This window comes from Girardinichthys multiradiatus, chromosome 9 (genome assembly GCF_021462225.1).
Source record: "Girardinichthys multiradiatus isolate DD_20200921_A chromosome 9, DD_fGirMul_XY1, whole genome shotgun sequence".
Lineage (NCBI taxonomy): Eukaryota > Metazoa > Chordata > Actinopteri > Cyprinodontiformes > Goodeidae > Girardinichthys > Girardinichthys multiradiatus.
Window position 1 is genome coordinate 34038689 of NC_061802.1, and position 24457 is coordinate 34063145.

A 24457-nucleotide genomic window follows, 5' to 3' on the forward strand; every position below is an offset into this window, starting at 1 on the left:
GTAGTTATTTGTTTTTAATTCCTATAAAAAAAAAATGAGCTTCTATTGGCTTGTCATTCAACGTTTGCTATTAACACGCTTGGTTTCTTCTTCTTTTCCGTGGTGAAGGCATGTTTTGTGTCCTTATTCAGCCAAAGTCTAAAGTACCAGGAGGAGTGGATGCCAACAAAGAACGCAAACAAAGAGAGGGATGAGATGTGATGACAGACTGAGATTAATGTAAAGAAATGGACAAGGGGGTTATATGGACTACGCCTATGTCACTACACAAAAGCTGGTTGTCCCATTTCACTATATCCTATGTAGAGCAACGTTGTTGCCTTCCTGCAGCTTTCATGCCTTATCTTGCCCTCAGGAAGTGAACGCATAAACCAAAACAAGCGGAAAACAGGAATTAGGAAGGTGGTAAAATGATTGTGGAACCAGCAACAGTCCCATAGTTACCAGAAAACACTGAACACTGAATTCTAGACACAGAAAAAGGCATTTTTCCACAACACACAACCATCTCCAACATGCAGGTCATGTTTTTTTTGCTTGCTCACTGCCGCGTGTTATACTCGCTGTGTCCCATTCCAGCATGATGTCATCATGTTAACACTGGGAGCTCTAGGTCTCATCCTCTCATGGATGTGAAACAATTTCAGATGAACTGTGAGTAATGTCTTAACAGGCAACTATGACAGTAGTCCTAGCAGCTTCTCAGCAGTCCTCTGTAGCAGCATATTGTTAACAGTGAGTCAGTATGAAAGCTGATCATTTCACTCTGTTTGTAGACCTTTTGCTTTTTCATGCTCAGTGCTTCATCATCCTTTCTTCAAAGACCATTTTAGGGGTTTTTTTTGCAGAAAGAATGCAGGAAATTGCACTCTATAACTAAAAGTACTTACAGAAACTTTTTATTTTATTGGAGTTTTTTGTTGTAGATAAACAGAAAGTAGTGCTTGTTTGTGACATTACAGAAAATTTATTTCAGTTTTTTTGTTTGATACTTTTTCAGTTTTTTGTTTTGTTTTGGTCTATCATTTAAAACGCCAATAAAATAGTGAAGTCTGTGGTTTTAATGGGAAAAATGGGAAAACCTTTAGTACCTTTGCATGGTGCTACAGCTTAGTTTTTAAAACTACCTTAATTGAGGGTCACGAACAGGTCACATATATCAGAAGTGGGTGTTTGTGCAACCCATAAAGCAATGTAAAATGTTAAAGAGTTAGCTACCTTACAGCAAGCTTGTCTCTAGTCTGGACTTTGACTGGAAGAAAAGCATGCCCACAGCATTATGCTCCCACTAATTTGTCTCGTTGTTTTTTTAGTCACATGACTGCTAACAGGAAAACAGAACTTGTTTAGATTTAGTGTAGATTAAAGAGAAATTAGAAAAGAAATCTGCTTCCAGTGTCTGTGCTCATATATTTATAAGTGGAGCACCCTTAGTATAATCAAACACATGGAGTTAAAATCACAATGGTTATAACCTACAAGCAGCTGAGCATTTGTCAAGTATCAGCCCTTCTTCTTCTGCCCTTTAAACAAATATTAGCAAGCTGTTGCTAAATCCTCCTCTCCAGTTTCTTGCTAAAGGCCACACGTCGCTCTCATTTCCCCAGCCATTTCTGTTCCCTGTCGTAGCTCTTCTAATATTTTTGTTTTATTTTTCTGCTCTCTCTGCAAAGTTTAGCTAACGTTAACGCACATTGTTTCAGTAGAGTCTCCATTTTGTTTACATCTGCTCTCTGATGAAATCACATGAGCTCACAGGAAGTGGTTCATTGCTCCCTCTGGCACAATAATTACTATGATATCCTGCAGTGTGTGATGGGCTATTATTTACAAACATTATAGTGCCTGCATGTGTAAGTGTATGGAGTGGTGGGTATGGGAATTTCCACACATGGCTTTGATGAAGTTACCCTCATGGACTACATGTTCTCACTGGCTAAATCATAAAGGTCCGTTTCCAAAAACAGTTTAGCCCACCGTTATCCACACACACACGCACATGTGCACATACGATCTATGTTTACATGTCTCTGGGGGCCGTGGTGTGTAGGGGAGAGGCTAGTTAAAGAGTAAGACATGCAAATGGCTTTGGAAAGGATTTGAGTGGGTTGTGAACTGCGAGGCAGCCAGAGCTGAAATGACACACAAAATGCTCAATGTGCCAAACTCCCACTTCTCTGCATCATATGCTCATTCTCACACACCTGCATTGTGGATATGTGTGTTTAGAGATGAACCAATCAGAATTTTGTTGCTTGTTTTCCCATCTTTAATTTTTGTTAGGATTGATACCAAGTTTGGTTACAGTTTCTCTTAAAGGGCTATAGTATAAAAAGATATAGGAGAACTTCTCAAAATACTTTTTTTCTAGCCTTCATGCTGTGAGGGCATCATATTATTGACATAAGGAGCAGAGGCTATTTCACATCACGTGTGTGAATGAGGGTTAGCTGTTAAGGTAAACTTTACTATAATAATAATATTTTAAAACAAAGATGAAATTATCAAAAGCTGACGTTTTAAACTCTCCTAAATTAGCCATTAGCATGATTAGTGCACCTAACAAGTCAAAAAAAGTGGATTCTTACCTTAAAAGCCTGTTAATATTTCCAAATCCACCAGAGTCCATGACAAACGAGCAACTTTACTGTACTCCATGTAGCCTTTCTGTTATCCCTCTCGCTCTCCTACCTTTGAGTCTTCTTTACTGCGTAACAACTTCAACGCTCAGATAAGCTGTTCTCAGCAACACCTGGTAGCGCTTAGCATGATGCATTAACTGATCTGAAGAAGATAAAGGTTTGAAACCGGGCCCCATCACCAGTCATGGCCAGTCAAGCTAAAATTCATTCAGTTCTTAATTCATCTGTGCTCATATTGCTCTAAAAGATTGTCCATGGTCCACACTTAGTTGTACTCATTTTGCATGTAACTTTATTTTGCACAACCTTTGCTTTGAGGGTGGAGAAGAGATGGTGCTTACACCTGCCTTTGTATATATTGACATGTTAAAACTTTATCACTCTGGTCATCGCTATCTAGGCTGTAACAAATGTCTCGTGTCTTTCTCTCGTCTTCAGGACCTGTCCTGCATTGATGACCTCTCGAACTCTCTGTTCTCCTCTCCGGCGGACTCGCTGTCGGAGTACGCCGATAACCAGCCCTACATCAGCGCTAATCACCTGGAAACAGTGCCCACTCTCTGGGACATTAACACTAGCACCACCACAGCCACACAAGCACAGAGCCACTTAGAGGTCAGTAGCAATGGTCACCAGAAAGCTACTATTACCTTTACCGCTAAATATGAGTGATATGATTACTAAACTGTTAAATATGAGAAATTTCTTTAACTGAGTGCACCGATGAGTGCACTGGGAAGGATGGTATTAAAGACCAAACATAAAACAATGGTCACAAATTCCCTCTAATCTCATTAACACTACTGTTGTAGTGTTGCTGTCTTTATGGTAGTGTCCAGGCTCACTCTAATCCTTATGGATATTGTTTCCTAAATAATACATACACTTACACTGTTTTCACTCAGATGTTAGATCAGCTTGCAAAAACATTTTTAGCATTGTTTGATTTTATATTGCACACTGCGAAGGCTAAAATTTTATCTGAGGAAATTCACTTTTACTGATACCAATATTATCAGGGTTTAATGCAACAGTTACTCCTTTGTTTCATTACAGGTCAGAACCTATAATTTTGCTAGAAATTACTCTTATTTTTCAGTTATTTTACTGATGCATGAAAAATGTTTCAATTAATATCTTTCCAGTAAGTCAGTGATCTTTAACAAACAACTCCCCCACCCCATGTTTTTCATGCATTGCTGCCTGTTAGAGACCTGTTGAATTCGATGGGTCCAATCATATTTTTGACATGATTAGAATTCATTGTGTTCACCGACTTACTGAAAGCTTTTATATATTCCTTTTCATTTAGCCACCATTTCACCCATTATGCTTCCCGACATGCTCGTCTTTTTCTCCTTGTTGTTGTTGGCTTTTCACCGTCAGACCTACAAATTGCATTCTGTTGAGTGCTGCTCTGAAAGACATCCGTGAAGTACCCAGACACATATAATGACAAACAAACAGCCTTTTCTCAGATTGGTGTTCTTTTTCTCTGTTATTTTGTTTTATTTTGTTTCCTTTTTTTTTTTTGTGGCTTGCATTTAGCCCTGTGGTCTTTATTTGAGTTTTTGAGTATTTCTTCATTTTATGTTTTGTTAACAGCAAAATGGCACCAGCAGGTTTCAAGGCTTGACCAGTCTGGACGATATTTCTGCTATAATCAGCACTCCAGCTTTAGGACTCCAGGTAGCAACTGTCTCCAGCCATCTGATCTTCTAACCAAATGAGTCTATTCATTATCTGCTCTCACTAACACACAGAGACAAGCTTGTCTGTGTGTGTCTGAACAACTGAACAATTCTCATATTGTTGTTACTTATCTAGGGATTTTGTTTTGACACAGCAGTTTGATCAGCGTTACTGTTATGCATATGCCATGTTAATGTTAATGTCAAATACATATCTTTATGCATATGCTGCATAGAGAAAATTATCCTCTGCTTTCTCTCAACTTCAGACAACATTTATGATCTTATGATTTGTCTTTTGTATTTTTCAGATTTATTTTTGCTTTAATACTCCAAAGAGTAATAATGTGATTTACATTACTGTGGTTTGTTTGTGGTGTGTCCAGGCTCAGGGAACGCAGTCACCACCAGAAGAGGAAGAGGAGGCTGAGGAGGAGGAAACAGAGGAGCTTGGGCATGTTGACACATATGCGGAGTACAAACCCTCAAAATGTATGCTGCTAGCATGAATATCCCAATCTGATTCATCTTTATTTCTATCCTTTTCTTGTCCGTTTTATCTATTTCTAAGACTTTTCTTTGTTTTTTTAGCCACAATAGGAATTTCACATCCTGACATAGTTGTGGAAACCAACACGCTGTCCAGTGTCCCTCCTCCTGACATCACGTACACTCTGTCTATCCCGGAGCCAACTATTAACAGTGGTCTGCTGTCTGCGCTGCAGTTAGAGGCCATCATCTACGCGTGTCAGGTGCAAATGCCAGCAGAAAATCCATAAACAATTTTTAATAATTAGTTTTCATTTCAGTCTTTAAACTGCATCTCTGCTCGTATTTTTACTCCTTCTATGTTCCCAACAGCAACACGAGGTGATTCTCCAGAACAACCAGAGAGCAGGCTTCCTGATTGGAGACGGGGCAGGCGTTGGAAAGGGACGCACCGTGGCAGGGATCATCCTGGAGAACTACCTTAGGGGACGAAAGAAAGCACTGTGGTAAGAAGGATACACTCCTTACACTCAAATACAGTGCCTTGTTTTACCTTTTTTAACATTTTGCCATGCTACAACCATACACTTAATTGTATTTTATGTGATAGACTAACACAACCTAGGACATAATTGTGGAAGAAGCATTTCTTTTATATTTTACAAATAAAACTCAGGAAAGACATGGTGGGTTCCCAAAGAGCACTAAGAAAGTTTGCTACAAGCCATGCAGACATGCAGAAGAAGGTGCTCTGTCCAGATAATAATAATCATCATCTTTATTATTGGTCATTGCACATGTATGTTACAACGAAATTTAACCCATCCCTTATAGGGAGCAGTGGGCTGCCATTGTGCGGTGCCCGGGGAGCATTCTGAGGCTAAGGGTCTTGCTCAGGGACCCAGAGTGGTAATCTGTGGGATACGAACTCGGCCCCTTGTGTCCCCTCTGGAACACAAACCTCCTGCTCTAACCACATAAGACCAACATTAAACCTTTTGGTCTTGAAACAAAACATGGTGTGTGGCGGTAAATTGACTGCATATTATCTTTAACTCCAATATGACACATTGTGAAGGCAGCATCATGCTTTGGGTATTTTTGTTTTCAGCAAGGCAAGGGAAGGCGGTTAGAGATAATGACAGGATAGATAGGCAAAGTGGTAGGCTGGGTTCCAATAATTCGCTAATTTCGTTCAGTGGATTAGCGTTTTTGCTAACTTCAGAAACATTTAGCGGACCGTTTAGCTTCCTTTAAATTAGGTTTCGCAACTTTTAAGTCCGCCAACAAAACTCACAAGTTTGTTCCTTTTTGTTGTAGGCATGTCTGGGAGTGTCCGTTACGCACGCTATTGGCTAACTACATGTACATGTGACAAGATGTCACTGTGCAATGCAGCAGCTAGCTGAAGGCAGATTTGAATTGCAGTTACAAAGTGTTGTTTAAGTTATTAAAGGTTAACAAAGTGGTCTTAGCAGTTAGCTGTTTGCATTATCCTCCGCTACCTTTTTCATCTTTTTAGCAGTAGCGTAGCTAATATTTCAGTTGGCAGAGTATGGGTTAGTGAAGCTAACTTTTGGGTAGCTGTGCCCACCACTGGCTAAGCAATACTGGAACAAAACCTGTAAGACCCTGAAAGACTTAAAGCTGTAGTTCCAGCAAAAGATGGTTTTAATGTGACAAAATGTTGAAAGGTTTAAGGTGTATAAATACTTTTGAAAAACACTGAAGCAGGTTTAAGACCTACTGTGCACTAGAATATGCTTTGCATGTTGGAGCCTGTGAAATACTAGTTATAACCACAGTTTGTTTTGTTCCTTCCCTCAGGTTCAGCATATCCAATGACCTGAAATATGACGCAGAGAGAGATCTCAAAGACATAGATGCACCAAATATTCCAGTGCATGCCTTAAACAAGGTGAGTCAAGAGGGAAATTAGTGTTAGAAAAAAAATTTTTTTCTTTTTGTTGTGAGTGTTTGGATCAGAGTAGACTTTGGATTTTTTTTCCTTCCAATTTGATTCATTTTAATGTTTTTGTAGATTAAGTATGGAGACACAGCTACCTCAGAAGGAGTCCTATTTGCAACGTACTCTGCACTCATTGGAGAGAGTCAGGCAGGAGGGCAGCTCCGGACAAGAATTAAACAGATCCTGGATTGGTGCAAGCATGACTTTGATGGAGTTGTATCCTTTGATGTTGGCGTCCATCTAGCTCAAACTGTCATTTCTGCTTTCATCTGAACCTCAAACAAATCATTTCCACCTGTATGTGTTGGTTACCCTTGACCTGTCGTGTCTATAGATTATTTTTGATGAATGCCACAAAGCCAAGAACGCCACATCCACTAAAATGGGCAAGGCAGTTCTTGACCTACAGAACAAGTTGCCACAGGCCAGAGTGGTGTATGCCAGTGCCACAGGTAAGGCTGACAGATAAACATCAGCTTATACCAAGCAAGAAATAGGACCATGTTTGAAAGTATCTCTTTTGTGTCCTCTAGGCGCCTCTGAGCCAAAGAACATGATTTATATGAGCCGCCTGGGAATCTGGGGCGAGGGCACACCCTTCAGGACCTTTGATGACTTCCTGCACGCCATTGAGAAAAGGTATGCGGGATCTGATTGATTTGGAAAGAATCAGTTCAACTAGTAAAACACCCTTACAGTTACAGCTAAGGCTGTTTGACCCATTAGTCAATCATGTAAATAAGTGATTTTGTTTTCATACAGAGGGGTCGGGGCTATGGAGATTGTGGCCATGGACATGAAAGTGAGCGGGATGTATATTGCCAGACAGCTAAGCTTCTCTGGCGTTTCTTTCCGCATCGAGGAGATTGGACTGGACAGTGACTTCAAAGAGGTCTACAACAAAGCTGCCAAGCTGGTAAGTGTCGCATCTCTGTCAGATGTGAATCAGATCACCGTGCCTGTCCCATTTGTCTATTCTTGTCTTTGTTTCTGTTACAAATATCATAAAGTCTCAGCTGACATCTTAAATCTGTGTACAGTGGGCGGAGGCGTTGAAAGTGTTCATGCAAGCAGCTGACGCGCTGGGCCTGGTCAGCAGGAAGTCGCTATGGGGGCAGTTCTGGTCATCTCATCAGCGCTTCTTCAAATACCTTTGTATCGCTGCCAAGGTCCGCTGTCTGGTGGAGTTGGCTAAGAAGGAGCTAGAGACTGGAAAGGTTAGCACAACCCAGCCTTGAATACAAGTTTTGTTCATCTTAATGTTATGAGACAGAGGTTCAAGCGACAGCTGATGTTCTTTCTGCACAGAAGGAGGAATGTTTGTTTAAATGCATTTTATTTACAGGCAGGGTTTCATTGTTCATTTTATTTGCACAAGCGCAACTATGTTGTAGTTGTTGTTGTCAGACTGTATTGAAAAGGATGGAATTTGACTTTTAGTATCTTCCTGATGTGGATAAATATGAAACAAAACAGTTAAGAAAAATATTCGTATTCCTTGTATTCCCATACTTTATTCCCTTTCACATCCATCCATCCATCCAAATATTTTCCATAATGTCATAGTAAAAATGTAGATTTAAATTTTAAAAGGGGCCCCAAAAATAATAGGAAACAAAAGATTTGTTGTGAAACAAAACTACAACGTTCAGTCACGACGGACTTTTTTGCGATCTTTCCAGAAAAGTCCTTAAGATTTGTTAATATTGCTCAACACAATTCAGAAATGAGTCTGTATTTATGCTGATTTGTCTTAGAGAAAAGCCGATGTGCATTTGTCTTGTTTTTGTTCCATCACAGTGCATAGTAATCGGGCTGCAGTCTACTGGAGAATCACGTACCAGAGAGGTCTTGGACGAAAATGATGGCCATCTTGACAGATTTGTTTCTGCAGCAGAGTGAGTTAAAAAAAAATCTAGTTTTCCTGGCTGTTTGGTTTCATCTTTGATCATTTTGTCAAACCAGCTGCTGTAGTAATGATTCTATGTTTGGGGTCGTTCCACGCACACTAAGAGTACGCATGTCATACGTCTTGGTTTGTGCTAATTCAAAGCGGGTTACTTCTTTGTTAGCTGCAAGTATTTAAGCAACAAATGACTCATTCATTAAAAAAGAAAAAAGGAAGTTTTGAGTGCTATGAACTTGGTTGACCCTGAGCCTCTTGAAGCAGACATGTCTGAAAGCCTGATCATATTAAATCACCCCGCAGCATCTTTATCCGCCTGTCAGCACCTGGCAGCTTTAATGAGGCCAAATCAGCAATGCACAGTGTGGTAAAACTGCTCTGTGTTATCCTTGCAGCTATGACATCATTAAAAAGGCTTGTCTTTCTTTTTGCGTCCTCTCCTTTGCTCTAGGGGAGTATTCCAGTCTCTTGTATCAAAGCACTTTCCTTCAGAGAAACAAAGGAGAGAGAAGGCACCGGGGAATAAGAGAAAAAAAGGTACAAAGCACAACGAAACAATATAACACTCAAAACCAACCTACAAAGTATGGAAAAATAAGGAATTAGCTTTTCTTATTTTCCAGGTGTGGACAAGTATGGAAGAGATTTAAATTAAATATGAGCAAATATTTGGCTTTCCAGGCTAACGGACAAATAGCTTTAAAAATGCAGTAGATTTTACACTGATTTATATTTAATTTACATGCTTTATCTACAATTTCCCCCATCAAAACTTGATTTTAACCTTTCACCCTTTAGTATTTTGGACTTTGACTCACTAAGAGATTGCACATTTATGATAAAAATCCAATGACAGTTTTACTTAATTTTTGGACTTTAAATACAGGTTGAACTTGACATGTAATTCTTTAAAAGCAGAATGCAACACACAGCAATAAAACTGTTTGTTTTTTGTTTTGTTTTTTTTCAAACAGAGTTAAGATACCAATGCTCACAAAACTTCGCTCTAAATATTCCTATCATTATTTATAACTGCTTATGAGTTTAGAAGTTGCAGATTTGACTCACAATTCAAAGCTTGTAATTGTTGACATGCTTTTTGCATGTTTCATGTTTCAATTCCATTCCTTATTTGTATGAGCTCCAAGTGTTTGAGGTTGGAAGACTCTTTACCATCACCCTAATCTTTAGCTCCCTCCACAGATTCTCCATCAGACCCAAGTCAAGACTCTATATAGAAGCTAGGCTAAACATTTGAGTCAGGTCAACTGTGGAATACCAGAACTGAAATTATATGTTAAATATTCTTTTTAGTAAGACCTAATTGTGTGATTTCTGTAACATGACGTCAAATCGTTCAATCAGGGAAGCCTCGAGGTCGCCACCCAAAGATGCCCAAACACACGGTGGACAGCGGTGGTGTGATCAACATCTCTGATGACAGCAGCAGCGACTCTGAGGGTATGGACACAGACTCCAACTCCTCGCCAGACTCCCTGCAAGACAACGATGACGTCATCTTTGTTAACCACACTAGCTGCCAGTCAGGTAGAGCCGCTCCCCGTCTATAGGTTTCCTCTCTTGCCTCGCATACATTCTGAATTTTACGACTCACCTCCACTGCGCTTTTCTTTTTTGGGGTCGCAGCCAGGATAGAGGAGATGAAACAGGGCCTGCTCAATAAAATTGCTGAACTGGGAAAAGAACTACCTCTCAACACATTGGACGTGCTCATAGATAGATTTGGAGGACCAGATAAAGTTTCTGAGGTATGAGGTTTTACCCCCACTTCCTCAGCTGTGGGCAGCTGTTTTTTGCAACAAAAAAAAGAACGTTTGCATTGTTGGTATGATATTTATGATGTCTGTACAGATGACGGGACGTAAAGGTCGCGTCGTGCGACGTCCAGATGGCACCGTTCGCTACGAGTCCCGGGCCGAGCAAGGCTCCACAATCGACCAAATCAACATCAAGGAGAAAGACCGCTTCATGAGCGGAGAAAAGGTCAGAAATGGCAATTTAGTGCATCAGCAGATCTTGTAGAACAGATTTACTGTCTGCCTGTGATGATATAAGAATTTGTCACTTGATGGACATCCTTTTGTTTGACCTGCATTAATGTCCGGACCTGTTTGTTGCAGTTGGTGGCCATCATCTCAGAAGCAGCCAGCTCAGGGATTTCCCTGCAGGCAGACAAACGAGTGAAAAACCAGAGGCGAAGGGTCCACATGACCCTGGAGCTGCCTTGGAGCGCAGACAGGGCCATCCAGCAGTTTGGTAAGTCAGGGAAATATACCTTGGAGTCAGTTACTTTCTTTTAAAAGCCCTTTTTCCACAGTCTTGGGGAATTTTGTAGAAAAACTCTGACCTTTGGAAGCTTCTGCACTTTAAGGTAGTTATTGCAGTGTGTCAGTTGATGCAAGTCAACGTTCAATTGTTTAATGTCCTAACCTCAAACCCTACTTGTTTTTATGCCTAAGATGAGAAGTTACTCTCTTCCTCCTCTGTCTCATTTGTTTTATCCTGTATGCGGCAGCACATTCCTACAAAGACCTTTATTCATTTGCTTGATTTTTCCAGCTGCCTAAGTTATGTATCTAGCATGTTTCTGTGAAACTTAAATTATGCTTAGTTGGACGTTTGACACAGATAGTTCCTTCTCATACTCGGAGCCAGCATAAATAGTTTATTTAATTGTGAAACATTTCTCTGGAAGTTGCAAAAGGTTAAAGAAAAAAAAGCTCTTTGGAAATTATTTGTTGTTTTTGTTAGTAACTACCCTCCCATCCGAGCTTTATGATCATCTCCCACACTTTCGATACCATTTTCCACCATTTTTTGATTTCGGAATATGTCAATAACAATGTCCTATTTTTATTTGTGATTTAAATGTATTATGGCTCTGGATTCAGTTTCCTATGACTTCAAATCTCCAATTTGTATTTGTTTAACTTTTTTTATCTGCCCATTGAAAGCCGCTGAAAGCAGAGCAACATTTAGACAAGCGTATCTTAAAATCTACGCATGACCCAAATCTGTTACTGCAATGCATAAGCACCACTCTAATAAAAGTTGAACTGTGAAGTTGAGGGCCACTACTTTAAGGACAAATGAAATGACAGACTGTAGACATCATCTTTAGAAGTTGTAGGCATGGTCTCACCTCTCCTGTTATTTTCCAGGTCGTACTCATCGGTCCAATCAGGTCACAGCACCGGAGTACATCTTCCTCATCTCAGAGTTGGCCGGGGAGAGACGTTTTGCATCTATTGTGGCCAAAAGACTCGAGAGCCTGGTAACTGGAGTACTGAGTATACATCCCTGGAATGCTTAGCTTGATCAGTGAAATCACTTTATGTAGTACAACCAGGTGTTGGTAACAAAACACTCTTCAGCATAGAAGTTGTTTTAAAATGATCTGTATTTAGTATCAATGAAGTGGTTCTTAAAAAAATGACATTAGAAGAAGCAAAGAGATTTATGAGGTTTTTCAGAAGGAAACATGTCAGATGTTCATGCTGCAAGTGAGAGTAAGACTTGAAGCAGACAATAGGAAGGCTGACGTAGGAGGGCAAGTTGTTCTGTTTTAACATATTGACCGTCCACTGAACAGAACATGCTAGATTTGGAAATGTTGGCAGCTTTTTAGAAGTTAAGCTGATGTTTCATTCACTAGACTGTACACATGGTCACAGCCGGGCTAATCACAACTCATTTTGTTGTTTTAAAATAACTGTAAAAGTTGGATCTTTTCCTAATATAAATATTTAATGACCACTTATAGCTGGAAGGCTGGAACCACTATATTTTATGCGGCTCTTAAATCTTTCTATATAATAACCCTTAAAGTGAAATCAGAATTGACTAAAATCTCTAGTACCCAGCTTGATGTGTTTGTGATGTTTGCACAGTATCTTTATTTTTCCTTTGGCAGAAGGAATTCTCACTCAGAGAAGAAGTGTCCTGTTCATTTTAAATCTGTGAAAAAACGATTTTACTGTAAACAAAGAAGATCTTTTCTTTATTTTTATTAACTGTGGAGCCTTTGGGTTGTTATTGCAACTTCACTCTCTGTCCTTCCTGTTCCTTTGGGATAGTTGCTGGAGAATCCTTTGTTTCTTCACAAACCTCAACACATCCTGGGTCTTTCCCCCAACGGAAAACCGAGCAACCAAAGCAAAAGAGCCTGTCTTTATGATTTAAGACTACAGTTATTTTACAGTTATTTTCCATTATCGATGCATTTCTGCACCAGCACAACTCTATTTCCATAGTGACAAATTGTTCTGGGGGAAAAGGGTAAGGAGGGGGAGGGGATGGTGGTTCCAGGAAGTCGTTTTTGCCAGCTGAGCGTGTGGTAAATATGTATCAAGAATAGTTCACTTCTGATCCGGCTGCGTGCTCAAACTGGATAAAGCAGAGTCAGCCCAACCTGACGGCTTTGTAACCAAGGGACTCAAGAATAGCTGTGAAGGCAGTTTTGGCAAAGAGATCCCTCTGTTTTCCTATCATTGTTTTTTTTTTTTTAGCTGGCTGCTGCTTTTCACTTGGCTTTGCCTGAAATTTCCTTCACACACTCAGAATTTAGTCCATTTTCACTTTAAACTTGATTATAATCCCAGACCCGCTTCTATTAACATATTCATTTCTATAAGCAGCCATGGACTGGTATTAGATTATCCTAGTATTTGAAAAACACATTTAAACTAAAATGTATAACAAATATCATATTTCCTTGGCGGTCCTTGGTGATATTATTATGGCCTACATTGACCTCGTAATGACAGTATATTGTGCAGCCCTAATATGGATTTTGACATCTAGACTAATGTCATGTAGAACATTGTTAATTGGGTTTTAATACACATATTTATAATAATACCAATATTGAGAATAAAAGAACTTGATACATTTAATACTAATTTTCAAATGCTTATTGCACAAAATGTAATACCTTTTTGCTGTTATGCTGTTGATAAGGTAACACAAGTATAACTGATTTTAGCTGGATAATTAGTTGGGCTATCTACTAAGGTAGCCAGCCTGCAGTCGGCAGCTTATAGCTTAGCAACCTAGTTTAATGACAGAATGATAGTCGGTGCTCCTTTAATTTCCACACCATGGTTGCACACATTTTGGCAACCACAAGTATTTTCAAACGGTCAAATTTCCCTTGCGTATATCTGAGTGAAAGCTGCAGTAGCCTTCTTTCAGCCAGCTGACTGGCAGTGTACAGCAGCAAGTGGGGAGGGGGCAGCTCATAGGTATCTCGGAACAACTGAACCGTACGATACAAAAATTAAGTCATTTTCAATTTGCAGCTTTTTAAAACCTACATGTTCCTCTGATGCGAGGACCTCGTGCTTAATTGTAGCTCAGTTAAAAATCTTCATGCTATACTTTAGGCTGAGATGTTATTTTAATCCTATAAGAATGACATGGTTGTGAGTATAGATTAGCATTATATAAGGTGGTAAAATAGTACTTCTACCTGGAATTGAAGCTTATGATATTGAAGAGTTGCTGTTCTCGCTCTGTGCAGGGTGCTCTGACCCACGGTGACAGAAGAGCCACTGAGTCGAGGGACCTGAGCAAGTACAACTTTGAGAACAAGGTGGGTATTTTTTAGGAGCCTTTGAAAATAATTAACATCCTTTAAAGTAAAAATTCACTGTTTTTCTTATTATATGCTCATTAGATTACAAATGAATGTTCCTTTTTTCAGTATGGTACCAAGGCCCTGGATAAAATCACCAAATCAATCAATGGCTACATAGTTAACAAGGTCCCCGCTCCCAAAGGATACCCTGGGGGTGAATCCATGTTCTTCAGAGGTCAGGCTGTAAACAGGGAACATTTTTCTCTGACTTGTAGTCCCCCGTTGTCTGATAACTAAAACAGGTGTATGTCCTTTGTTTTAGACATGAAAGTTGGAATGATGGATGTTGGCATCATCTGTAAGGAGCCTCGCTTAGGCATCAGTACTGACAAAGGTAAGGCGCCCAGATGAACGCCTTACTTGATGTTTTGATTGAATTCTGTGATCAGGTTTCTTCACAACACTGTGTTGTTCTCAGACTGCAGCATCACCAAGTTCCTGAACCGCATCCTGGGCCTGGAGGTCCACAAGCAGAACTACCTCTTCCAGTACTTCACAGATAACTTCGACTACCTGATTGAGAAAGACAAGAAGGAGGGCAAATATGACATGGGAATCCTAGGTATGCTGTCTCAAGTGTTTTTGGTAAACATGAAATAGTTCCTAAAATCCAAACATTCTGAATCTTTTATTGCCTTATAATTGGCTTCTGGTAGGCATGGAGTTTGCCCTTTTGTTTAAAGATAACTCAGTGGGATCTTCTATTGGTTCTCTTGTGACTCCCCCAGATCTGGCCCCTGGCAATGATGAGATTTATGAGGAGAAGCAGGAAACTTTCCTGACAGTCGGAAATCCTCAAGATGGACAAGTTGTTCTTTATAAGGTAGGCACCACGCAACCTCACTTTAGATGTAGTACCGTGTGTCAGTTGCCATCAGCTGTTGTTACAATAAATGGTACAATAAGGTGAGGTAACCTGTATGTTTGGCCTCAAAAAGTGCTGGTCATCGTAAAGATGGCACAGGACTGATGTTTTACATAACTGTAAATGCATCGTTTTCAGAGTATGCAGTCATTTTGTTCTCCACTGAGATCATTTACTGTCTCCAATTGAATCCACTTGAAGTTAAAGTGCTCTAATAAGCCCTTAGTCATCTACACAAAACAAAAAGCAACAGATCAAATTTTAAGACTTTCAGGTGGATTTTGCATTAGAACGGAGAAAAAAAACCTGTTCCACGTAACCTTCCCCAGGTATCTCAAGCAGTTACGACTGCAGTATTAAGTTCTGATTGATGTCACTTTGCCGGCAGTAAGGCTATGATTATACAAGCTTAGCCCAGAGCTGTGGAGCCCATGTAGATACTAGTTGGAAGTGGCAACAGGATAATTACTAGTATCTCATGCTTTTAACTGCCAGCTTCAGGCTAACCTACACTTGACATTTGAGAGTTGACAGTCAAGCTAAATCCTGCGAATAGAGACCATTTTAATTAGCTCAGAGAGGGAGTTGCATGGGTTTAATATCGCCTGTATTTATACAAGACTCATGCACAGAGAGGACTGCCTGATAGAGGGCTGTTTTTTTTCTCTGTGTTTGTAGTTTGCTAGCTTTGTGGCACACATGTTGGCACCACTGCTGACAGTAGTTTTTTTTACAACCCCATTTTGCTTACAGAACATCACTCAATTTTCTCCTAAATTTCACAAGCTCCACTCCTCTTCTCACACGCGGTCTAGGTTGCTTTTGTTCAGCTTAACCTACAGGTTTTCTGTTGGATTTAGGTTCGATGACTGAGAAGGCTGTGGAAGAAGGTTGATTTTGTGTGTGGTGAAGCATTTCTGTTCATTTTTTGCGTACTTGGCAGAAGCCACTAAATTTCTATTTTAAAACATCCTAATATTTCAAACAGTTCCTGAAGACATCTGCTCTAACAAGGCCTTTGATAGAAAAAGCAGGCCCACAGCATCACAAATCCACCACCATACTAACAGTGGTCATGATATACATCATATATATATATTCTTCCTATGTTTTACCTCAAACCTACCTAAAGTGTTTTTTGCTTAAAATTCCAGTTAAAGTCCCAATAGAGTTGAGGACGTTCCACGGGGTTTTTCTGGTATTACTCCCAAACAACTTAAGTTCAATACATTTTAATGGTTGTCATTGAGTAGTATGGAGCGACACATCCCTAACAGTGAGTTTTGGGGATTTCTTTAACCTCCTTTTGCATCCTGTTCACTGTGCATCCTGGCAATACAAGTGTTTCAGTTACATCGTTGCCTGGGGTGCCAACAGACCTGCCCGCATGTGTGTGTGTCTCTCTAAAGTGTGGAAACAACCAGGAGCATGTAGGTTGCAGAAATATAAAATATAAACCAAAATGCTTCAAGAAATATGTTTCTGACAGTTACAGTAAAACGTAACCACTTTTCTTTTTTCAGTTTTAGCGTTTCATACATCAGGACCAGCATTTCACAGAGTGTTGAAATTTGTTCATTCTTTTGTTATTATTTACCAACATATAAGAAAAGTCAAACTTAAAGAACACCAGAGGTTTTAGTAGCTTGCAGAGCCAGCTTTCCTCTTCAGTGTTGCTTAATGTCTTCAACACAGATGTTTGCAGATCCCTGAAATCTAAACACTTAAAAATGGGAGGTAGTGTTCTCAGTACCTTAAGTGAAAAGTGAGTTTATTGTGTGGATATTTCTCAGATTACGATAGTATTTGTTTGAAAAACATCAGAACATTTATGTACCAGCTGTTTAGATCTGTCTGTCTCTCAGTGTCACAGCAGGCTCTAGACTCACATGTTTTTTACCCCTGCAGATCAGCGTGGACAGAGGAATGCCCTGGGAGGAGGCGTACAACAGGTCGCTGAAGCTCACTGGTCCTGATGAGGGATTCTACCTTTCCCATAAGGTCAGTTCATCTATCTCTGTCCAGACAACCTTAGACTTTTAATAGGACTCCCTGTGTGCTTTAAATTCAATATATACTGAAACTGTGTGTGTGGGTGTGTGTGTCCTCTCTGCAGCTGCGAGGTAACAGTCCGTGCGTGCTGCTGGCCGAGCAGGGAAGAGGTAAAAACATCAACATCTACAAGCCCAACATTGGCAAGCAGACTCAGCCTGAGAGTCTCAACAACCTGCTGCAACGTTACAGAAAGGTAAAAACCCGACTAACCGGTTAGGCAAATATGAGCACCTTTCCACTGCTTTTAACACACCTTATTTTTGTATTTATCACATATTCTCTGCCTTAATATGAACAGACATTGTATCTTTCCTGACAATAATAAGTATTTTAAAAGTAGTTACTCTGGAAATTGTAGTTAAAAAGGTGGACTTTTACAGTGTGGAGTCTGCTGCCCCCTAGTGGATGTGTTCTGCTAAAGATGTATTTTACCAGCCTGCAGACTTTCTGGTCTTTCAGCTGATTATGGTGTTGACTCTGTGTTGTTTCAGGTTACTTTCATGGAGGCCAGGGAGAGCTGGGAGAACCAGTTCACCTTTTCCTTCAAGAACTGTAGCCACGCCAACTGGTAAGTAAACAAACTCCACAACAATCCCTGAGGATTTTGGGCTCAAGCTTCCTCTCGGCCTCCTCAGCGTTGTGTGGCTTTAACTATTACATGTCATTTCCAATGATTTCTAAATTAGTCATAAAGATGCGTTACAGTTAGCAGATGAAAAAAATATTTTGTTATGTGTTACTTATCTATTTCCTCTCTACTTCCTACAGGAATGGGAAGTGTAAGAAAATTGAGGAGGGCCAGGAGTGTCTGGCGGGGATGCGACTCCGTCAGTATCACATGCTGTGTGGAGCTTTGTTACGGGTGTGGAAGCGGGTCTCAGACGTGGTGTCGGACATCACCAGCTCCAGCATTCTGCAGATCGTCCGCCTCAAAACTAAGCAGCATAACAAGCAAGTTGGTTAGTACGACCAACGCTTTACCATTGGTGCACCGATGGTAAAACACATATTTCCAAAGGTTTTATTTCCAAACAGTTTGAAACTTTTTTCACATTTTGTCTCACTACATCACAAACTGAAATTTAATTTTTGGTATTTTATGTCACTAAGAAACATCAAGTAGTGCGTAATTGTGAACTGGAGAGGAAATATGAAAAAGGATGTATATTATTTTAAATATTTCACCAATTCTTCTGGCTATTCTTTGATCAAGCTCAGTCACATCGGATGAAGAGCGACTGTGAACATCCATCTTTTAAGTCTTGCCACCTATTCTCAATTGTATTTAGGTGTGGACTTTGACTGGACCATTCAGATATATATATATATATATATATTTCTTGATGTAAACAATTTTATTGTAGTTCTGGTTGTATCTTTAGGATTTAGGAACAGGTTTTATTCCTGTTGCCACCACCATGTTTTACTGTCCTCTACATGGCTTGTGGTTTTGTCTTTGTTAATCTTCCAGGAATGAATTTCCAGGACTTTGTGTACAACTAATAATTGTACTTGTGAATCATTCTCCCACCTGAGCTTTGGATTTCTACAGCTCTTCTAGAGTTACTATCGATCTCTGGACTGCTTCTGTGCTTGGTGTCAGTGTAGGTGGACAGCTAAGTCTTTGTGCAGTGGAATGGGGAAAACCTTCAGTCTCTTGATGAACAACCAGACCTAACAAACCTCACAGATCAGCTAAACGTAGACCCCACCAGTTAGGAGACTACTCAGGACCATTGGTTGCACTAGATTTTATTTAGGGGTATCAGAGTAGAGGGAGCTGAATGCACATCCTTTCACTTTAAAGTTATGCACTACTTTGTGTTGGTCTATCACAAAGAATCCCAAATGAATACAGTTTGCGGTTGCATTGTGACAAATGTTAAAGGTAAATTAATACTTTTGCAAGGAGATGTACGCTTCAAATAACTAAGTGTTGAATCAGTGTCTCAGGAGTCACTTTTTCTCTCTCTGATCGTTGTACACAGGCATCAAGATCCCAGAAAACTGTGTGCCCCGTGTGCGCGAGGAGCTCCAGCTGATGGATGATGAGGTGAAAAGAAGGCGGAAAGAGAAGGAGCAGCAGGAGCGAATGCGCAAAATGGAGCAGGAAAACAAGCATCTCCTGAGCCTGTTCAGTCAGAAACCCATACCTAACCAGTCCCTCGCTCAGACTCTGGTGCCGAACCAGTTCACCAAACACAACCTGAACCAAAACACTGTACAGAGGACTCAGCCTGGGAGCGTCTCCCAGTTACAGGACATGCAGCAGCTGTTATCTTTGCAGAGCCAAACCCAGTGCAGGACCCTCAATGGCTGGCCAAATAGTTCCTCCTCCTCCAGCACCAACGGCCAGGTCTGCCAGCCCAACACAGCTGACCACAGATTCTCTCAGTTTTATAACCAGTCTTCTTTCATGCATTCTTTCCAACAACCCAAGAACCCGTTGATCCCACTCCACCAGTTCCCGCCGGCCCACAGTTTGTCTTCCAAGAATCCTTTGGATGAAATCTTGGACCTGACGGTGAGTCCACCTTCTTCGTCTCCAGACAGCACGACAGCCAACCCGGCAGCGTTTGTGGAAGATTTTAACCTAGAGGCTCTTTTAGCCCCGACCGTGGCAGATACATCAAACGCCGCACAGATACAGCAGCCTCAAATTGATCTGCAGCACCTCCTACAGGCTCTTCAGTATCCGCCGGAGACCATACAGGCACCGCCACCTCAGTTCGATCTGCAACGCCGCCTACAGCCCCACCAGGAGCAACAGAAACAGCAGCAGAACCGCAACATGCTGGTTTCTCACAAGGACTTGCTAGATCTATTGGACTTGCCCCTGTCTCCACCAATGTCCACGCAGACAGCCAACCCTTCGTCTTCCACATCCTCCTGTACTTCCTCCACATCCTCCACCTCGTCTCACTTCTCCAACCCGTCCTCCTCATCTTCCTCCTCCTCCTCATCCTCCTTGTTCTCCGGAGCCTCCTCTTGCTTTCCAGGGAACTATCTTCTCCCACCCTCGGACTCTTTGCCCAACGGCCACTGCAGCTCAGGCACTCTGGACGTTCGCGAGGCTCTGAACAGCATGCTGCAAGCTGGACCAGACCGCAAGTCCGTCATTCAGTACCTTCAGCAAGACTGAGAGCTCCAATCGATACAAACTGTCTGAATTTTGTCTTGTTTTTGGTGTTTGGTTTTGTCTTTTTAAAGCAGATCGCATCTTGTTTGCTGCTGTCTAGAATCGTACCCTCAGACCTGTCCCACCCCGTCCTCTCCTCCCCCCTCAGGGCCTATAGTCACGTCACTGCCTGTCCTGTGCTGCACTCCCCCGTCCTCCCTGAGGTGATGGCAGACTCAGTCGATATCAGATTTCTGCTCCAAAGTGTGCCCTTCACAGTAAAAGGCAGCTGTTTCCAAAGTTTTTTTTTTTAAGAGAAAGTGAAAAGATAACCAGTGAAATAATGAAAACAGGAGCAGACAAAAACCCAAAAGCCCTTTTTACTGAGGTGTGGAAATCTTTTTGGGGAAACAAAAAAATCCCACTGCTGATTCGTACGAGGTGTGATCAGTGAAGTTGCTGGAAGCTCTAAAATGCCTCTCACCATTTATGACTTTTGCTTTTTCTGTTACTTTCCTAACTTTAAAAAAACAAAAAAAGTATGCTGAGCATGGTTTGAGTGAAACAAAAGATAATTGTTGAGCTGGATGAAGAGAGAGAGAGAGAAAACATGAAATCTTTTAGCTGATTAGCCATGAAATGCCTCAGTTTTCAGTTGTTTCCTCCACGTTCTCGCCTCCTGGTTTTCTCCCTGCTTCTACGAACACTAGCGCGAGGAAAAGAAGAGGATGATCATCTGCTGTTGCAAACAGTGCCTTCTGAAAAAATCTATAAATGCAGTCTTTAATAATCCATGTAGCCTAATGTATAGATTTGTACTCTAGTTTTATTCTTAATTTAATACATGTGTATCTGTATTTAACTTTGAACGAGTGAGTGAGTCAGCTGGTGTTTGTTACATGATGCTGGTGTAAGGTCGTCGGCTTTGCTGCTCTTCGGATGAAAAATGAGGAGAACGTTAAGGGAAGGGTTTTAGACAGCGTGGCGAACGGTGGCTGGGATGTAAAAACTCGCCCAGTTGGATGCAGACAGTTTGTAAGTTATCGGGTCTCTGTGAAACGGATAACACTATGCTCAGAGAAGCCCCATCGCGCTCTCAACAGGACTGTTTGAGTAGGTTGCATCTCGTCTCTGTTGCTCCATGTTGCATCCTCTGCATACTTTCCTCCGGATTTTTACATGTCTACCTGTCTTTTATCTGTGTCCTTCCGGTCTAAATTTCTGTCCTACCGTGCGCTGAAAACAACTCAGCGACAGGAATACAACGTATGACCTACCACTGACCTGCTCCTTATTTTTCCGTTGAAGCTGATTTTAGCACACATCTAGATTCTGCTTTAAATCGGAGCTCTTTTGGGAATGTCTTGAGCTTGTTTGGTATGTGTTTGCATCCGTAGTCCTGTTGAATTTGCTTCCACTAGGCATGAACTGGTGTGACATTCTCATGTAAAAATGACACATTTCAAGCAAAAATTGTAGAATGTGATCAAACTGCTTTTCTCCCTACTGCTGCTAAAATAATATCAAATATTTATTATTACCGTATATAATAATCCTATTAGATTTATTTGTAGTCAGAAAAATAATAAGCGAATAAAACAAATGTGGCAGCCTACTTTCAGCTAGCTGACCAGTAGCAAGCAGCAACAGGTGGGGGAGGGGCAGCACCGAGTTACTCCGTTTAAAAAATATCTGGTCACTTTCTCTAGCATCGGATGTAAAGAACTTTAAACTGCACCAATGAGCTAACCTAAAACTGTGCAAGTTGAAGTGATTTGAACTTTGGTAAACCTTGCTAACAGCAACCATCTCATGCCTAGGTTCCAGCCTTTGACAAAACACAGAAAGTCGTGTTTTTATGTCCTGCAGGTTCTGATTCATCTAATCCATCTCCTGTCATTATTACTAGAGGAATCCAGAACGGTTCAGCATCTATCTGAGTAAACTCTGTCCTTTACTGCTCTCTGAAGGCGTGAGATCACAACTTTCAGCGTGTGTGATTTCGTTTGAAGCTCGTGAGATCTGGTCATCTTCGTGTGTGAAAACAATGCACTGTAGCTGGTTCGTGACAAATTGCCAGAAGTTCAACTTATCAAAAAGCAATAACCAATACAATAGGTTTGAAACAAAGACGTCGAGACGTTTACGCTCAGCAGGCAAAGCTTGGTGGCTGTAGTTGCATGGTATGAATCTCGTTTATTTCTGTCACGTGCGTTTGTAAAGTATACTTTGACCCGATGACCGTGACGAGTTCTTGATGTTTTAGTTATAGCTATTCTTAAACCTATTATTTATATTTAAGGGACATTTTAGATTTTAGATTTGTTATCTTCTCATATTAGTCAGTGGTATATTTTGGTCAGGGATGTTACGTGTGTTGAAGATTGCTATAAAACAAATTTTATTATGACCTGCCACCAAATAAGATTGCACTGTTCTGTACTGCTGTACAGCGTCTGGGTTTATTTTAGCTCCTGCTTTCCTTCACGACTCGTTCGCCCTTCGTCCCAGAAATACCAAAGTGTTCCACAGACAGACACCCCTAAAGATACTGGCTCCGACTTGTGAGACCTTTTATCAATCTCAGGAAGAAACCCACCGTGTCGGGGCGTTCACAGAATTATATAGTTTCCTTCTTTACAGTGATTGAATTAATGCATCTGGGTTCGTTTTTGTTTCATAACTCTGTGCTGTGACTCTTGCTGTATTTATGTTGGAGACTTAATGTGATGAGTTTGTTATTTGTCCTTGTGAAAATGTCAGTGGTTTTAAGTGTTTATGCCATCTTAGGGCAAAGATCGATGTCTCTTGTTCTTTTCTGTGGACAGTTTAGTTTTTATTTCACTTTTTAATTTCATTCACACCTGGATTATACTTAACGTACACATAACAAATCATAGGATATCCCCCTTCTACCAAATGGTTAAGACTCACTCAAAGTAATTATTTCTCCTTCTCATTTCTCTTCAGGCACATTCCAAGACGTCAGTCTGCAAAAGCTTTCTCTCTGTTTTTTTTTTGTTTTGTTTGTCATAAAAGTTAAGGCTTTACATGTTTGAGGGATATATATATATATATATATATATATATATATATATATATATATATACACACTGCAGTTTTATTATTTTATTTGCTTAGTTAGGCCTTTAATCATGTATCATTTTGCACTAAGAATGGCATAATCCAGTTACTGTTTGTTGGCTGTGATTGAGCAGTGCAAGGTTGTTCCTGTTCTTTACAATCGCTCTCTGTAAACTGTAACCATACTTCTTGTTTCTTCACCATTTGCATATAATATAAATGTTATCACTCTGAAATAATAATTTATTGCTAACTAGAAAAACAAATTACACAAAAACATGCTACTGATTGTATGTATTTTTAAACAAAGCCTATTTTTTCTGTAAAAAAAAAATAAGACAAAAATGTGTTCAGCACTTTTATTCTGGGTTTTGCTTTTGTTTTCTATATATTTATAATTTAGATCTAAATGTATATATTGTAAAATTTGTGCCTTTCGACTAATTCTTTAAGAAAAGGTTTTCTACTCATTAAAGGAAGGAATATATGAAATTGCAATCTTAACTTTGTAAACAAATAAAAACTTGAGGATTGCTGACGCGGAGTCTTATTTGTTTATCCGATTAGATTTGTTGTAGCTTTGTGGAAGAATAAACTGCTTGTAGAGTATTTGAAATTGTCATAAAGCAGTATTACTTTAGTGAGAATGTGCACTGATCAGTCAAACGTCTCTTGATCTCCCTCTCTCGGATGAGTGGGGCAACTGCATTAGAGCTGACTTTTAAAATCCACACCTGTGTTTTATAATCAGCATGAATACAGCTGAGACAGGGTCTACAGAGGTTTGTCAGAGAACAAGCTTTGAATATTTCCGTGGACTGTTCAGTCCACCATCTGAAGGGAAAGAGTATAGCACCACTGCAAACTGAGCAAGACCTGTCCATCCTGGTGGAGAGACCGAAATCTACAGCTCAGGTGGGAGTATCTGCAATTAGTCCACAAATGTGGCATGCATTGAAAAGTGGCAAGAAGAAAGCTG

General features: G+C 40.4%; 1 protein-coding gene across 1 annotated transcript in view; it reads left to right on the forward strand.

The window, feature by feature from the left end:
• The window catches only part of si:ch73-63e15.2 (protein strawberry notch homolog 2), a 75412-nt gene extending 51396 nt beyond the window's left edge, over nucleotides 1-24016 (forward strand). The window contains exons 5-32 of the mRNA XM_047375044.1: nucleotides 3081-3257; nucleotides 4248-4331; nucleotides 4720-4825; nucleotides 4925-5085; nucleotides 5195-5328; nucleotides 6650-6740; nucleotides 6864-7007; nucleotides 7126-7243; nucleotides 7325-7430; nucleotides 7554-7707; nucleotides 7832-8008; nucleotides 8592-8689; nucleotides 9149-9234; nucleotides 10063-10245; nucleotides 10345-10466; nucleotides 10570-10701; nucleotides 10839-10974; nucleotides 11880-11992; nucleotides 14240-14311; nucleotides 14423-14531; nucleotides 14619-14690; nucleotides 14775-14918; nucleotides 15085-15179; nucleotides 17130-17222; nucleotides 17338-17469; nucleotides 17768-17844; nucleotides 18045-18235; nucleotides 19265-24016. Coding sequence (XP_047231000.1) covers nucleotides 3081-3257; nucleotides 4248-4331; nucleotides 4720-4825; nucleotides 4925-5085; nucleotides 5195-5328; nucleotides 6650-6740; nucleotides 6864-7007; nucleotides 7126-7243; nucleotides 7325-7430; nucleotides 7554-7707; nucleotides 7832-8008; nucleotides 8592-8689; nucleotides 9149-9234; nucleotides 10063-10245; nucleotides 10345-10466; nucleotides 10570-10701; nucleotides 10839-10974; nucleotides 11880-11992; nucleotides 14240-14311; nucleotides 14423-14531; nucleotides 14619-14690; nucleotides 14775-14918; nucleotides 15085-15179; nucleotides 17130-17222; nucleotides 17338-17469; nucleotides 17768-17844; nucleotides 18045-18235; nucleotides 19265-20418 — 4461 coding nt within the window. The 3' untranslated portion in view covers nucleotides 20419-24016. The remainder of the gene's footprint in view (nucleotides 1-3080; nucleotides 3258-4247; nucleotides 4332-4719; nucleotides 4826-4924; nucleotides 5086-5194; nucleotides 5329-6649; nucleotides 6741-6863; nucleotides 7008-7125; nucleotides 7244-7324; nucleotides 7431-7553; nucleotides 7708-7831; nucleotides 8009-8591; nucleotides 8690-9148; nucleotides 9235-10062; nucleotides 10246-10344; nucleotides 10467-10569; nucleotides 10702-10838; nucleotides 10975-11879; nucleotides 11993-14239; nucleotides 14312-14422; nucleotides 14532-14618; nucleotides 14691-14774; nucleotides 14919-15084; nucleotides 15180-17129; nucleotides 17223-17337; nucleotides 17470-17767; nucleotides 17845-18044; nucleotides 18236-19264) is intronic.
• The last annotated feature ends 441 nt before the right edge of the window (nucleotides 24017-24457 follow it).